The 15,534-nt window shown below is 43.0% G+C and overlaps 1 protein-coding gene across 1 annotated transcript in view; it reads right to left on the bottom strand.

Annotated features, from left to right (window-relative positions):
- LOC306936320 (carbonic anhydrase-related protein 10-like) overlaps nt 1-15,534 on the bottom strand; it is a 137,858-nt gene that overhangs the window by 20,042 nt on the left and 102,282 nt on the right. Inside the window, exons 4-5 of the mRNA XM_079519809.1 lie at nt 5,359-5,544; nt 2,928-3,014 (exon numbers count right to left, since the gene is read on the bottom strand). Of these exons, the coding sequence (XP_079375935.1) occupies nt 2,928-3,014; nt 5,359-5,544 (273 nt within the window). The remainder of the gene's footprint in view (nt 1-2,927; nt 3,015-5,358; nt 5,545-15,534) is intronic.

The raw sequence follows: 15,534 nt of genomic DNA, 5'->3' as shown, positions 1-15,534 counted from the left end.
AGGGTGTCTCATTCACTTCCCTAGCTCTTGGAGGCTCTGCTGTCCCCGGGCGAGGGTCTTACGATGTGGAAGGGCTCTCTGTGCCTCCACCCAGACCTCTTCTGTGCTGGAGAGGCGCCTGTAAAGTGCCCGCCAGTACCAATGGGTCCGGGTAGCTCAATCGGTTAGAGCAGGGTGCCCAAAAGGGAAGATCACAAAGGCTGTGCAGGTAGACCACGTTTTTTTTGTATTTTTTTGGGTGGGTGGATCATGTTTAGCTGGTCATTTTAAAAGTAGCTCTCGAGTCAAAAAAGTGTGGGCACCCCTGGGTTAGAGCAATCGCCCTTGGACCTCCGGGTCAGGGGGTCAATCAAGGGCACCGCCAACTACAGCGTATGAGTAGCACGGCTTGTATGTGGGAAGTTGTGTGGTAAGTACTGCTGATGGTACTGTACAGTAGGTGGTGGGTTCCACCTCAGCAATCCAACCTGGTGGTGCATTTTAAACAGCAATGGACTCCCGCATTCTCAGGTGTTACTGAAAATGTATAACCACCTTACAGCCTCCTAGCAGCTGCACCATATAGACCACATTGGGCAGTTTTACCAGAACAGTACATGGTCAGTCCATTTGGCACAACGCTTTGGTGAGACCCGAAGCAAAGTCCTCTCCCGCGCAACAATCGAGAGTCATAGTTTTTGGAGGATCCCAGCAGCGGCGAACGTTTCCCAGGTCAGTTTGTGCCTCTCTCTCTCTCTCTCTCTCTCTCTCTCTCTCTCTCTCTCTCTCTCTCTCTCTCTCTCTCTCTCTCTCTCTCTCTCTCTCTCTCTCTCTCTCTCTCTCTCTCTCTCTCTCTCTCTCTCTCTCTCTCTCTCTCTCTCTCTCTCCTCTCTCTCTCTCTCTCTCTCTCTCTCTCTCTCATTCAAAATGTTCACAGGATTGCCTTCACAAGCTTGCCCTGGAGACAGGCGCTTGATGGCTCACCTCAAAGTCCTATACCCTTGTAGCGTTTCGAGACACTGGGCCAGCTGTCCTGAAAGTGACTTGTCCCAACTTTCATCTCCTCATTACTTTTTCTTTTTGCCGATGGGTTCCCAGATTGTGCATCCCTGAACACATGCATTCAATTTCTTCATGCCTGTACTTTCTTTTAAATTAAAAGTGCAGAATCTTGCAGCACTGTGGTTTTCAAACCCTTTTCACATCAAGGCCCATTATTTAGTCTGCATTTGAGCCACGGACCACCATGAGATGAGATTTAGCCTCTAATATATATTTTGCTATCGTTGGATAAGTTGGCCGGGGACCGGGGACCCCTGAAAATGCTTTGGCAACGTCTCGGGACCCCTGCCTCGCCCCCTCCCGACCTCCAATATAAATTGACTGCTACAATAACCTTAATAATAGAGACATATTATACTATATTGTACTATATGTAAACTCTTCATTTCCATTTTCCAGCCATTCAGTTGCAAAAAAACCAAAAAAAAACCAATTTTTAATTATTTGGGGACCCCCCAAAGTAATTTGGCGACCCTCCGAGGGGTCGCGACCCACGGGTTGAGAACCGCTGGGCTAGAGGGCAGGCACATCGTTGGAGGATGAGGGGGGGAAGGGAGCCGGCATCAGCTGCCATGACGATGTCGTTTGTAACCCTGACCAGAGCTGTCTCAGTACTGTGAGCGGAGCGGAAACCAGAGGTTATTGGTGTTAAGGTGGGTGTGAAGTTGTGTGCAGGCAACGACTTTCTCCAGCACCTTGGAGAGGAAAGGGAGGTTGGAGATGGGCCTGTAGTTGGCATAGACTTGTAGCGGAACACTGTATACCGGCCCGGAGAGGAGCCTTGCACGGCTTGCAGGCTAGAGGGCAGGCACATCGTTGGTCCGGAACAGAAACCTTTCCTAGTGGTATATAAGGAGCAGCTGTATATCAACCACCACTCTTATCCAGTTCCCGCCTCTAGTGACAGCACTGCACTCATGGGCCCCCCAGTTGTTTTGGATCAGGATACACCAGGATGGGACGAGTGCCTCTTGTGGCTGGTGAGAAGTGTGTGGCACGCCTCATCCCAAAGAAATGTATGGACCTCCTGCTGTACTGTACAGTACAGCGTAACCCGGCAGGTTACACTTCAGTAGCGGTGCCTTGTCTGACTGTGGCTGTATGTGCAGGCGGTACTTGCGGAGGTACAAGCTCTCCTCTTTGATTTGAGTGCTATTGTCTCATACTGTAGTGTGTATAGGCCGGCTCTCGAGGATGTACAGCAGAGCTTAATTTGCATTGCTCATGCAGATCCACCCTAACAATGCTCTCATCCTAGATCTCAGGCAGCCACCTACTGTAATGCAGTTACATTTGTGTCTTTATATATTTTTTTCTCTCTCAACTCATTTTCTTTCATTTGGTTAATAAAGACACAATCCATAGCCACCCACCGTATGGGGACATAGTGACTGTAATAAATTAACATAATGGGTTATATAACTAAATCACTACACTTGGGGGGAATGATAAAAGGATGGGAAATCCCAGGAGGACTACCACTGTTCGTCAGGCAGTTACTCATTGACAGAAATGTTAATCTATTCATTAAATTAAGCCAGTAAAACCTAAGGCCGATTCTAAATCAGGAGTTTACATACTTTTTTGGTAATTCAAATGTATTCATTATTCATTTTTCAAAATGTGAGCTTGTATATCTGCTATTTTTTTAATACCGGTAGCGCTAAAATCTAAAATGACACAGATGCTTTCCCGGTATAAATGGGCTAAAGTGCTGATGAAATGCTATTTCTTAAGATAAAGAAATCATTGCCCATTTGTCATTGTCATTGTTTGAGATCATGCAACCGAGGCCCATCTGATAATGTCCATGAATTTTAGTGTATCATGAACTGATTACCATTGGATGGCACAGTAATGACTTGTTCAGGTATGCGTGTATAGACCTTAATGAAGATAGACACCACTGCGATTCCATGAGGGCTCCTAGCTGCCTCGGTGTAGTTGGCATATAGATCCTGGGTTGTAATGGATCAACTGGACTTGGGGGGGGGGGGGGGGGGGGGGGGGGGGGGAGACAGAGAGAGAGAGAGATGGGGGGGGGCATAGGAAAGGAAGGAGACAAACGTTAGTTGGTATATAGTTTCAGAAAAAGAGGACGAGGAGAGCATTAAAGTGAGATTCATCTGGTAGAGGCATTCAGAACGTGTATACATTGTTGTTTGTGGGAATGAAAACATAGGCGCCCCACCGGAAGAGGAGAGCTGAGGGCGAACCAAACAGGCCAACATCCTGTTATCCTGTTATTTTTATTGGGCAGAGCCCTAAGAGGCAAATTCAAAGGAAACAACAAACAGCAGAGGGCGCTGTTTTTTCCTCTTTTCTTTGGCCGATTCAAGTGAGATAGATATAGCATGAGATAGATATAGCATGAGAGAGAGAGAGAGAGAGAGAGAGAGCGAGAGAGAGAGAGAGAGAGAGAGAGAGAGAGAGAGAGAGAGAGAGAGAGATTGACAGAGCGATTTGGGAAGTAAAGTGACAGCGAGGATTGGGGGAAATTGGGACAGAAAGTGACAGAACGTCAGGGTTAATGAAAGATAGAGACAGCGAGGATGTACAGGAATTGGGAGAAGTTAGGAGAGAGAGTGTGACGGCCGGGGAAAGAAAAGAGAGAGGGTGAGGTTGGAAGAGAGTTGGAAGAATACGAGGAGAGAGAGAGAGAGAGAGAGAGAGAGAGAGAGAGAGAGAGAGAGAGAGAGAGAGACTGTGAAAGAGACAGAAGGAGCTATCAATTAGCAATGCGGTCGGTAACCATGCATAGAGAAGAGGAGTGGGGATCAGTGGTCTCTCCACACTACTTCTCCACTTTCTCCAATGTCTCTGTGGGACAGATTGTGTTGTTTACCAGTGGGTTCTGATGATAAACACACCGTGTATGTACTCTGTCTGCCTGGAATCCAAACCCTACAGGGAACACCCTAGCTTCTAATTATCTGCTCAATGGCAGGAAGACTTTGATAAGGTTACAAATTAATGAAGGATGACTGAATGTAACTGTGACTGCGTGTCACCTGTGTGTGTGTGTGTGTGTGTGTGTGTGTGTGTGTGTGTGTGTGTGTGTGTGTGTGTGTGTGTGTGTGTGTGTGTGTGTGTGTGTGTGCGCAAGTGTGGGTGTGTGTGCATCCATCTAATTGGTGTGGATGTGTTGGTGAAAGAGTATGTGTCTGTCTCCCTAGGCCCTATAGACGAGAAGTGTGTGCACGTTTCTGTGTGTGTGTGTGTGTGTGTGTGTGTGTGTGTGTGTGTGTGTGTGTGTGTGTGTGTGTGTGTACTCACCTATTAAGAGTGCTACAAGTCTCCAGTGAACAATAATGCAGTAATTAATCATAATGAAGCTGTCTGTCAGGCAGCATTAGGCCCACAGCAATTATCATATTAGTGCATCACTAATATGCATAATGAGGCTGAAACGTGTGTGTGTGTATGTGTATGTGTATGTGTGTGTGTGTGTGTGTGTGTGTGTGTGTGTGTGTGTGTGTGTGTGTGTGTGTGTGTGTGTGTGTGTGTGCATATAGTGTGCATCGGTTTACCCATGTGTTTGAGGTTGCAACCAAACTTATCCCATGAGTCTATTAGATATGATATCTAATATCTATTAGATAAAGGATGATTGATTAGCAGACAGGATAGTAAACAATGATCCAGAGGTAATACTTGTCTCCTGGTCTCTGTCTTTGAGTTCTGTCTGTCTGTCTGTCTGTCTGTCTGTCTGTCTGTCTGTCTGTCTGTCTGTCTGTCTGTCTGTCTGTCTGCCTGCCTGCCTGCCTGTCTGCCTGTCTGCCTGCCTGCCTGCCTGTCTCACCGCCTGCTCATCTATCAATCTTTGAGATGGTTTTACTTACGAATGTGCGTCGATAAACACATTGCTTTGACCAATAAAATGGCTGCTGCTCTAGAGCCACATCACTGTGGGCAGGCTGGACCAAAGGGCACGAGGACGACGGATACACAGACAGGCACATTCCGACTGATAGATGAGTAGTAGTAGGTATGACAGAAATAAGACAGAGAGAGAGAAGACAGGCAAGCAAAGACTTATAATTATGTCCCGTTGTTCATTCATCAAGTGTACTTTGCCATATGAAGCTAGATGTGATCTGCTGTATGTTTGCAAGTCTTAATGAATGCATTATCAGGGAGAAAACATGTTTTCTGGGGTGAAGTTACTCGCGAATGCTATCCTCCATAGTGTACTGTATCACTATGTCTCTGTCAGCCTGCCACTCTCACCTCAGTAGGAAATCCCTGAGGAGGCATATTCTAAAGCGCGGGAGTCTGTCAGTAAGCGTGTCTGTCTATCTTTCCATTATCACTCACCTCTCCGGGAAAGCCCTGGCCGTTGAGCAGGTGCTCTGAGCCATGGGCGTCTTCGCTGCCGAAGTGCAGTCTGACCTCCTCCAGTCTGTAGCTGTAACCCAGGGGACCGCCAGAGATGTTTACCAGGTGGGCTTTGTCTGGCCTCAGAGACACATGCTTCCCCGTGTTGTACATGGTACCTCCCATCTGGAACAGAGGAGCCAGAGAGGCCATATGTGAACTGTCTGCTTAAAAAAAACAACAACAACTGGATTCTATAGCCTCGTTCCCCCACCATGTTTTTCTATGCAATGTGCACTGCACTTGATTAGTGCAGTGCACATTGTTGTAGAATATAAATTCAGACTAGATTAGACCTAAACTACACAGTTCCAATGCCAAGTCACAGCAAGTCATAGTGAACATTGTTTTTTACCTCCCTTCCAGAACAGAGAAGATGAAGCAGTTTGGAAAACAACTGTGTGACTCGAGATAAAACTGTCACTGGAAGAACATTTACTACAGTATTGATTCTCACCAGAGAATTATCAGTGAATGCCATTATTGACCATTATTAATGCGGTTTTATGTAGACAGACAGACAGACAGACAGACAGACAGACAGACAGACAGACACTGTACCTGTCATTTAGAGTTAAAGGTTAGGCTAGCAGGTGGACTTTACTCTTTTGCATGAATGAAATGAAATAAATTCAACAGGAAAATGTTGAATTATTGGATATGTTCAGACTGAATATGAGATGAAGATGTTCATTTACTGTACAGTCCCAGTGCTGCAGCGAACAACCCGCATGACGGGTCGATACATCGCTCTCCTCACGTCAGCATAACATTATCAAAGGCACTGGAGGCCTTCTACCTTACAGTACGCAGTTGCATGAGCAGATACATTTTTAATAAAGGTAATTCCTGTGAGGAAACTAAACCCCTAACCCCAGCTAGCGTTGTTGCTCTACTTACAGAGGCCTACAATCATCTAACTGCAACGTACAGTATCTCTCTGAATATCATCGCTGCTGGGTGGAAACCTTGTATGTCCAAAGCCCTTCTTTTCATTGTTTTAGAAACATTTCAAAGCAGTGAAAATAGCTACAAGCTCGCAATGCTTGTAGATCTGCTATTTTCACTACTTTTGTGCAAGGCTCCGCTATGATTCATAAAAAAACAAACATTTTAAATGCGAATGGAGATATTTATATGAGGTTTCCGCGCGACAACAACAATATCTTGTAAAAGGAAGCAGACTGCACTAGCAGGGTTCTAGTTCTACTGTGTATCCGACTGTGTGAGATGGTGTACAGTACAGCTGTACACAGTACGTTGCTGTGCCATTCATTAACCACTTAAGCTATTAAAACCGGGAACGATTCTTTTATTTTCGTAGCAGATATACAAGCTATAGAGCCTCGCAGTCCCGACCCCGACGAGTGGCCCGGAAGAGAATTTCCCATTCAAGAAAAAAAGGGCTGGGTAAAACACTTATTTTGTTGTTTTCCTTCTAATTATTTGTTCGGCCCAAAAAATGTGTTTATTGTGATGATTGTTGTCACCATCCGAGTTGGCTTTGTCCAAGGCTTACAGATCTTTAAATAAATACTTTTGAAACTCTGTCTATGGGAAAAATGCATGGGAAATTATCTTCCGGGCTGTTCATCGTCATGAAAGAGGGCGGGGACTACAACGCTCTATTACATCTGCTATTTTCGAAATCTTGAAAGTGTGACAACTAGATTTACAAGGCTTTTGTAGAATTGGCCTCAGGTCTTCATGGGTTAAGCCATATATACTTAGTTGACTGTGGTTCCCCAGGAGCCAGTTGCACCAACTCACACTAAGTTCAAACTTAGCCTAGTTATAGCTTAAATTTTTTAAAGCCTAAGCTAAGTTTGAACGTAGTGTGAGGTGGTACAATTATCCATATGTAGTCCACACCTTATTCCCCCTCTAGACTATCTAGAAACTCACGTGTTGCAATGTTTAATGCAATATGTATTTCATATGATCATCGTATAATCAGTGGGTCACATCCTTCCAACTCTATCAACCTTATTACGGCACTGGAGAATAAGGGGAGAGAATTACGTTCCGCCTCAGTTGCTGTTTCTACACTTACCGCTGCTTTACACCGGTGATTAAACTCGGCCTAAATTAGAGATGTGATAATCTACAGGCTACAGCTACACTGTTGTGTGTTAATTTAATTCCGAGAGAGTACAATAGAGCTTAAAATTTACGCACGCACGCACCCAAGCACACATGCACACGCGCACACACACACACAGACACACCTGACAGCTGCCCATTGTGATAAGAGGCGTCCAGTGACAGTGTCATTTTGGGGTTGTTTCAAAGCACTTCAGTGCTGAGAGATGAAAGCGTTTACTCACTTCACTTCAACGCAGCCTCATTGTGAGTGAGGGCGGATTATTCACAGGTGGGGATTCTCAACTATTTTACATCCCAGAGTGTGTGAGACAAACAACCAAGCTCTGAAGACCAAGCCCTGCAGTTTAGTATATATCTATATCTATATACCATGTTGGTACTTATGTATGACGTCAAGCGATGACGCTGAAATTAAGTTATTAAGGGGTAGGGTTATATACGTTTTTTACTTCTCCCTACTCCTTTCCGAACATATAACAAAGTAAAAAAATAAATAATAATAATTATACTTGCAGTCAGTGAGGCTTGGTTTTTTTGTTGTTGTTGTTTTTGTTTTGGGAATATTATTTTATTTGTTCTATATTGAACTTATTTTAATTCTTTGACTTTTGTCTAATTTTTTTTTTATCATGTTCGGAATAAAGTTTTTCATTCATTCATTCATTCATTCATTCATTCATTCATTTGTATAGATCACTCCGACGTGCACAGTGCCAAATTAAAGTGACATCTCTGCGACACTCAATAGTGTCAATAGTCCTACACGGACGCATCCATTTGTGTCTCCGCATTTTCGTAAATCAATCCAAACAAACGAACAAAGGTAATCCAATAACTCCTCAGGATAGTCCATAGTCCAGAAACGATCTGACAGGAGCTCACTGGTAGAAAAAAGAAAATCTCCCTGGTATAATGATTTAAAGATATTCCTGTGCTGTGGGTAATCTCCAGGGATTGTGGCATGCAGTTCTATATATTCCACAGATAGGCCTATAGTCCTATAGCAAATCAGATCACCCATAAGTGGTAACATATGGTCAACATAGTCCAACTTCACAAATAATTAGCATAAAAGATTATAATGGTCACAATGCTTAATAGCACGTTTGGGAATTCTTCCAAAAATAGCCCATCTACAAGCTGTCATGATGAGGTTGTGCAGCCAAGATATATTTTCATTAATTTTGATTTATAATGACGGATGTAGTCCTTGCAATGTGTACCTACAGTATATGATGTTTTAATGCAGACTAAGGAAGAGGCAACATATAAACACATAAGAATGAGTGAATAAGTGTGGAAAAACTCATTGGTTTGTGATCAGATTGACTGCCTAATGAACAGTAAGGGCAATAGACGCCTTATCAGACGACGTCACACTGATAAGAAACAGCATGCGCGCGCATAAAGGCAGCAGAAGAACACCACCTCTCATAAGATGCAATGGAAAAGTTCTAACTGCACTCACGTGTAAAAAATGCCCCATCAAACTTTCAGATGCTGTTTTTCTCCCAGTGTGGAGGAAGAATGATTATGATTTTTATTGTGATCTCTCGCCCTTGAAATATATAATCCTTGGTTTCTGTCGTGTTTGAACAATAATAGCAATTCAAAACAGTTGTCTTCAAAACCACACCTCCAGTCGCTGTCATAAGAACGGGAGGTGCGCACTGCGCTCATGATAACGGCAGCAGAGCCTATTTGTGCACGGCTGCACACGCACCTGCAGTCCATCAAGTATAATTTATGCTTCGTCCCGCGATGGTGTCGCGCACGCAGACCTCTACGCTCACAACAGTCGCATCTGCGATGCGATGCGAGCTTGTATATCAGCTGTTCTCTGTGCGCAATACTGTTGGGCTTTGAAGTATAACTGTCTCCTAGGGTGTACCTCACTAGCCAACTCACAAGAGGAGGTTGAATGGACTGAAACCAGCGCTCCCCAAAACAACAGGTTTGGAGATCTGTTGGGAATTGATTACATGAAACAGTCACCCGTGCGCCCAGTCCCAATGTTTGTAAACAAATAATTGGTCTATAGGATTAGTTAAAGGTCCTACAACATGAAATGCAACTTTTCAAATTTGTTTGGTGTTTTTCGTGCTTACAGTGTTTTCTATCCCCACAAATACGCAATTTTGAACAATCAGGCCTTCTCATCTTATAAGGGCTTTTATGGAAATTTCTCTCGGGAACAGCTCAACTGATTTGGTCGTACGCGTGATGTCATCTGTATCACCCTACTTTGTATAATTCCTCCCCCTCTTCAGTTTTTAGTTTTTAGAACCACAAATTTGCATTTCTACTTTGTTTACAATGTCCGCCATTGTTGATTTTCCAAGCTGGCAGGGAATGGAAACAAGCCTGGGTTTATCTAGCATCAGTATTATAATGACTCAAAGATTAAATAATTTGCATATCAGTGCCCCCACCACCTCAGGACATTATGGTACTGCAGCTAAAACGGCTTCAGAAGGCAGAAAGAAATGCCATGGATTGGTTATATCAGAGTGGTGATTTAGGCTCAAACCACGTTTGAGGGACATAAACAATATGATATTAAACATTAAAAACAAATTTAAAATGCATGTTGTAGTTCCTTTAAATCTGTCTGGAACCAGGCTAACTGCACAGCTACATTACCAGTCACTTATGTGGCATTGCTTTTTCATGAAACCGAGTCATGGGTAAACATATCCAGGGTTAACTGACAAGATAACTATGCTTTCACGAAACCGATTCATGCTGATCGGAGCAGTGTTGATTTTGTCGACTAAAACTAAGACGAAAAATGTTCGTTGACTAACTTTTTCCACTGACGAAAACTGTAAACAGTACAAGTCATTTTACACTTGGTTTGCATGCTGAAAATAGCCGATCTACAAGCTCACAATGCATCGCAGCGCGTTGTGAGCTTGTATCGGCTATTTTCAGCAAGTGTAAAAACAGTCATTACGACAGCATCAAGACCCGCCAAAATACATTTTAGTCGACTAAATCAACTGTAGATTTAGGCGTCTAAAATCGTATGATATTTAACTAAAACTATATTTATACTAAAACATTCCAGGTGACTAAAATGTGACTAAAACTAAATGAAAACTATTCAAGAGACTATGACTAAAACTAAAATCTAAATTTGCTGCCAAAAACACTGGATCGGAGATAAATAAATCACCAATCCCCAATGGTGAAACAGGCCCCAGGATATGATTATTATCACCAATCTGCATGTTAGTGTTATGGAGATGATATCGAAAGCGCCCTCCCGCTCACAAAACAGTCCTTTCTAAGTTTGCAGGCAACATCTGTCTGTCCTCCTGCTGTTCTCTGGCTGTGTGTGTGTGTGTGTGTGTGTGTGTGTGTGTGTGTGTGTGTGTGTGTGTGTGTGTGTGTGTGTGTGTGTGTGTGTGTGTGTGTGTGTGTGTGTGTGTGTAAAAGCCAAGTTTAGGCAGCGGCCATAGCCTGCAGGGATGTAACCATGACAACAGATACTGCCCAAACTCAGAATCTCCGGTGTTTACACAAAAATTTACATTTTGGGAAAGTGAAAAACGGGCTTCGGGGCTGTCTGCATATAATGCTAATGGTCAATGCTCGTAGCGCGCCACCGAGTGGCGCGCTACGAGCTTGTAGGTCTGCTATTTTTGAAAAATCGTGAAAATATTTATTTCAGAAAACTGGAGGATTTAGAAGGATTTTTTTAAATTTTGAGGTCAGGCCTAAATGGGTCAAATGATAAGGGACAATATCGGTGGCACCCAACTGTACGTGCATTATTAAGCACAGTCCAGTCCGCTCAGCGTAGCTCAGAGTGGAGACAGCAGAGTGGAGACAAGGTACATGCTGCATGCATGGACTCTTGGCCAAACTGGGGTCCATGTGGCTGCACAGATATAGGCACTTATCTCACCCTCCTCTGGGAACTGCTGTACAGTTATTGTCCATTATGGATTCGCAACCCAGTCCCCCCCCCCCCGCCCCTCTGAGATTACTACAGTTTGTCTGAATACAAAATTGAGTCATTTAATATGAGAGCATTTTGACAAGCAAGTCAAAATTCATACAATTGTACAAAATAGAACAACAATGAGGGAGGTTTATTTATTTATTTACACAACTAATTTACTTATTTTTACGGCAAAATAGACAACACGTCATGTTGCAACACGCAGTGAGCCTGTAGATCGACTGTTTTCCCTTTCTTATTATTATACTTATCATTATACTTGTGATGCCACGGTTACTTATTTTCCTCCTTTTTCGGGTTATCGTGGCTAACATACATTTCTAACTAAATTGTTCAATATTGCGATATTATCAAACATATCGGAAAAAAAGTAGATGCATATATTCAATTTGATCTGTCCAGTAGCAAAGGATAAAACGTATCCCTGACCACCATGAACATGAATGACAGGAGGAGGGTATCAAAAACGCAAGCACAGATTCAACCCCCCCCCCCCCCCAATCTCCCTCAGCCAATCGATTCCTGATCGTGCCTCACATGAGAAGCTCCGAGCTCCTGATTTATACAGTACCACAGGGGTTCTCAACGTTTTTGGCCGGGGACCCCCGGAGCTGCTTTGGCAGTGTCTCGGGACCCCCGCCCCGCCCCCTCCCAACCCCCAATATAAATTGACTGCTACAATAACCTTAAACCATTTTGGGCGGGAACCCCTTTTGGTGTTTTAAGCATTGTTATAATTTAGCTATTGAAAAATAGCAGATCTACAAGCTCGTAGCGCGCCACTCGGTGGCGCGCTATGAGCTTGTAGATCTGCTATTTTTTTTAAATCAATTTTTTTCTTTTTTTCCACGGGTTGAGAACCCCTGCAGTACCACGTTGTCCCACACGCCAGAGCATACAGTAGCAGCTCTACAACAAGCACTCCGTGTTGTGAGCAGTGTTGCACATTTTGATGTTAGTTTTAGTCATAGTCTCTGGAATACTTTTCATTTAGTCACATTTTAGTCACCTGGAATGTTTTAGTGTTTAGTCGACTAAAATGTATTTTGGCGGGCCTTGATGCCGTCGTAATGACTGATTTTACACTTGCTGAAAATAGCCGATCTACAAGCTCACAGCGCGTAACCAAGTGTAAAATGACTTACACTGGATATCTTGTCCACTAGTCCCTTCCTAACAATTTTAGTGTAGTTTTTATTGGTTGTCAGTGAAAAAAAGGTAGTTGACGAACATTTTTTGTCATAGTTTTAGTCGACGAAATCAACACTGGTTGTGAGTGTTGACTAGGTCTTAATAAACACGACGTTTATTCAGTTGTAGATCACTTTATTCACCGTTCACTGACTCCACATGTAAACGCAGTTCCCTCCACAATTCACATCTGATTACCTGCGCCCACTGCGCATGCGTATAGCCCTCAGAGGGTACATTACCGTAAAGGAGTACTGTCGTAAAGTGGAACACAAGTTAACAGTGAGCGCAGTGAGAAGCTTCCCATCACCTTGCTGTAGATCAAACCGTAATGCCCTTTATTCATCATCATACATATTATATGACATCCATTACATTCCTACATTGATTACAGCTATTTGTATGTAATAAATGAAGAGACAAGCACTCAGGTTTTAATTGCGACGTGCCTCTTGCAGAGTTAATGGTGAAAATGAAACCATAATTCAGTGCCTCCATAATAAATACCATGCTAATCATTAAGGATGAGCGCCAAAAAAAAGTATTAATTTTTATTACGCAGGCGGAGGTTTCGAGATGTCTAAAAATGACTCTGCGCTTCTCACTCCTCTTTGATGGCATTAGAGCCGGTTTAGTTACATGGGACTTATTTTCAGGGATGAATATTCAGAAAACTAACTATGAATATTCATGTAAACATTTTTCATATGGACTAAAATATAGTCAGGAAGCACTCTGGTAAACACTGACATATTTTAAACCTGATAGACTAAACTAACACTTTAAAGACTAAAGTTAGATAGATGTCAAGTGTCTTGCTCCGGCACACTTAACCAGGTGCCACAAAGCCTGGAGGAGCTGAGGACCGAGCCCCCCTCAATGTGGGGTTTGCGAACCGCCAGGGGTCCTTGGGGGAGTTCCAGGGAGTCACCAGCCAAATGTAACCTTACAAGTCTGTAATGCAGATAGTTTACGAATGGAAGCAAATGGACCCTTACGAGTCCAGTTGGTTACATATGTACACACTATAGGGTTGTCCCGATCCGATCACGTGATCGGAAATCGGGGCCCAATCACGCCATTTTCAATTTATCGGAATCCGTTCGGGAGCAAAAAAACGTGATCGGGACATCCCTAGTATCAATATTATCTCCATATCATAATATTAGACTGGATATTGTCTGTGATTTTGGATATTGTACTATTGTGATATGGCATAAGTGTTCTATAAAAACAACAAATATCGGATCGGGAAAATCGGTATCGGCAGATATTCAAAATCAAATGATTAGAATTGGATCGGGAGCAAAAAAAACGTGATGGGGACATCCCTACCTAGTACACTCTTAAGAGTTATATTCACAGGGTTTTACAATGTAGATGGGGATGACGCCTAATTCATATAAAACTCGGGGTCCTTGAAATTAATATGGTTGAGAATCACGTTATTTATGTGACAAGGATATGTGCAAGATATATTATGTGCAGACTAATGCTTAACAAGATACTGCTTCCATGTGCATACGGCGTAAAATTGTAATAGTCAATAAAAACTGTTGTGCTTCAAGATGGAGAACAAAAGAAGCTGTAGATCTTAGCACAATTTCAAAGTCTCCCAACAACAGAAATGATCAAATAAATGCTTAAGGTGACTCAGCCTGGGTGCACAGCAGGTGGGACAAATAGCAGCTCTGAGCTTGTTCCGATCGCTCAAGCGAATCAAATCAAACGTACCCTTAGTAATTGAGGACACCGGTTAAGATCGTTTGATGTTTGGCCTTAGAAGACCCTGCGCTCCATGCTAGAACACAACTTCAAAGCTGTTTCCTTCTCAGCCATCTGTCAACCCGCTGTTGACATCAAGATGTAGGAAGGTGGAGGGAGAGATGGATGTAGAGAGGTAGGGAGGGAGAGACTGGAGGTAAATAGGGAGAGATGGAGGGAGAGATGAAGGTGAGGGAGGGAGAAGTGGAGAGAGGGGGAGAGATGAAGGTACAGTGCAGGGAGATCGGAGGCGGAAAACAGAGACACAAGCCTGAAAGTGCTTTCACAGGATTGTTTTGAGCAACGCTATTCAACAAATGACAGGAAAGTGATAGATCCCATCTGTGAAAAGACGCTTGAGAGAGAAAAGCTGAGAACCACAATGAGAGAGAGTGGGATGTGAAGAGAGAATGAGAGTGCTAATCAAAGTGGGAACACAGGTTGAGAGAATATAGGTATATTTGGTGTCAGTTTCGTGACAGCCAAAATGTAATCTCTCAAGACGGATTGCCAATGTATATGAGAAAATTAGGTCTTCAGGACCTGAGTGGACATCTACTACTGGGTTAGATGGACCATCCTGTAACCAGAAGGTCCCTGGTTTCAATTCAGACAAAACCAAACATATGCATACACCCAGCCTGCTGCTCCTGACACTTCCGGATGATGGTAAGTATATATTGAGAAAATACCTAGGAGTTTGGTTGAATGAAAAGTTTACTTTAAAACATATCATCTTGTGAAGGAAATTCGAGATTAAAAAATGTGTTATTTATTTCATAAATAATCCATGTTTTAATATCATGAGTAAAAGAGAGAGGTTACAGCTACATTTCTCCCTGTAACTGATTATGGTTATGTATCATTTATATGCATGCCTCTGCTAGCACTCTTAACGATGTATTCAAACTAGCAATGTTGTGACACTGCTGGTGTGAAAGCTATATAGACACAGTTTACCATGGAGCTTTACACTTTTACGTTATTTCAATTGCTTTTTTTAGTAGGATATAAATTCTGACAATCTGCGTTTCTCAGAACTTGCCAATTTTCTCTGTCCCTCACACTTATGCTCCATGGTTTTG

The sequence above is a fragment of the Electrona antarctica genome (assembly GCF_951216825.1).
Source record: "Electrona antarctica genome assembly, chromosome: 14".
Lineage (NCBI taxonomy): Eukaryota > Metazoa > Chordata > Actinopteri > Myctophiformes > Myctophidae > Electrona > Electrona antarctica.
The sequence above is the reverse complement of the archived record's forward strand: the minus strand, read 5'-3'. Positions and strand labels throughout refer to the sequence as shown.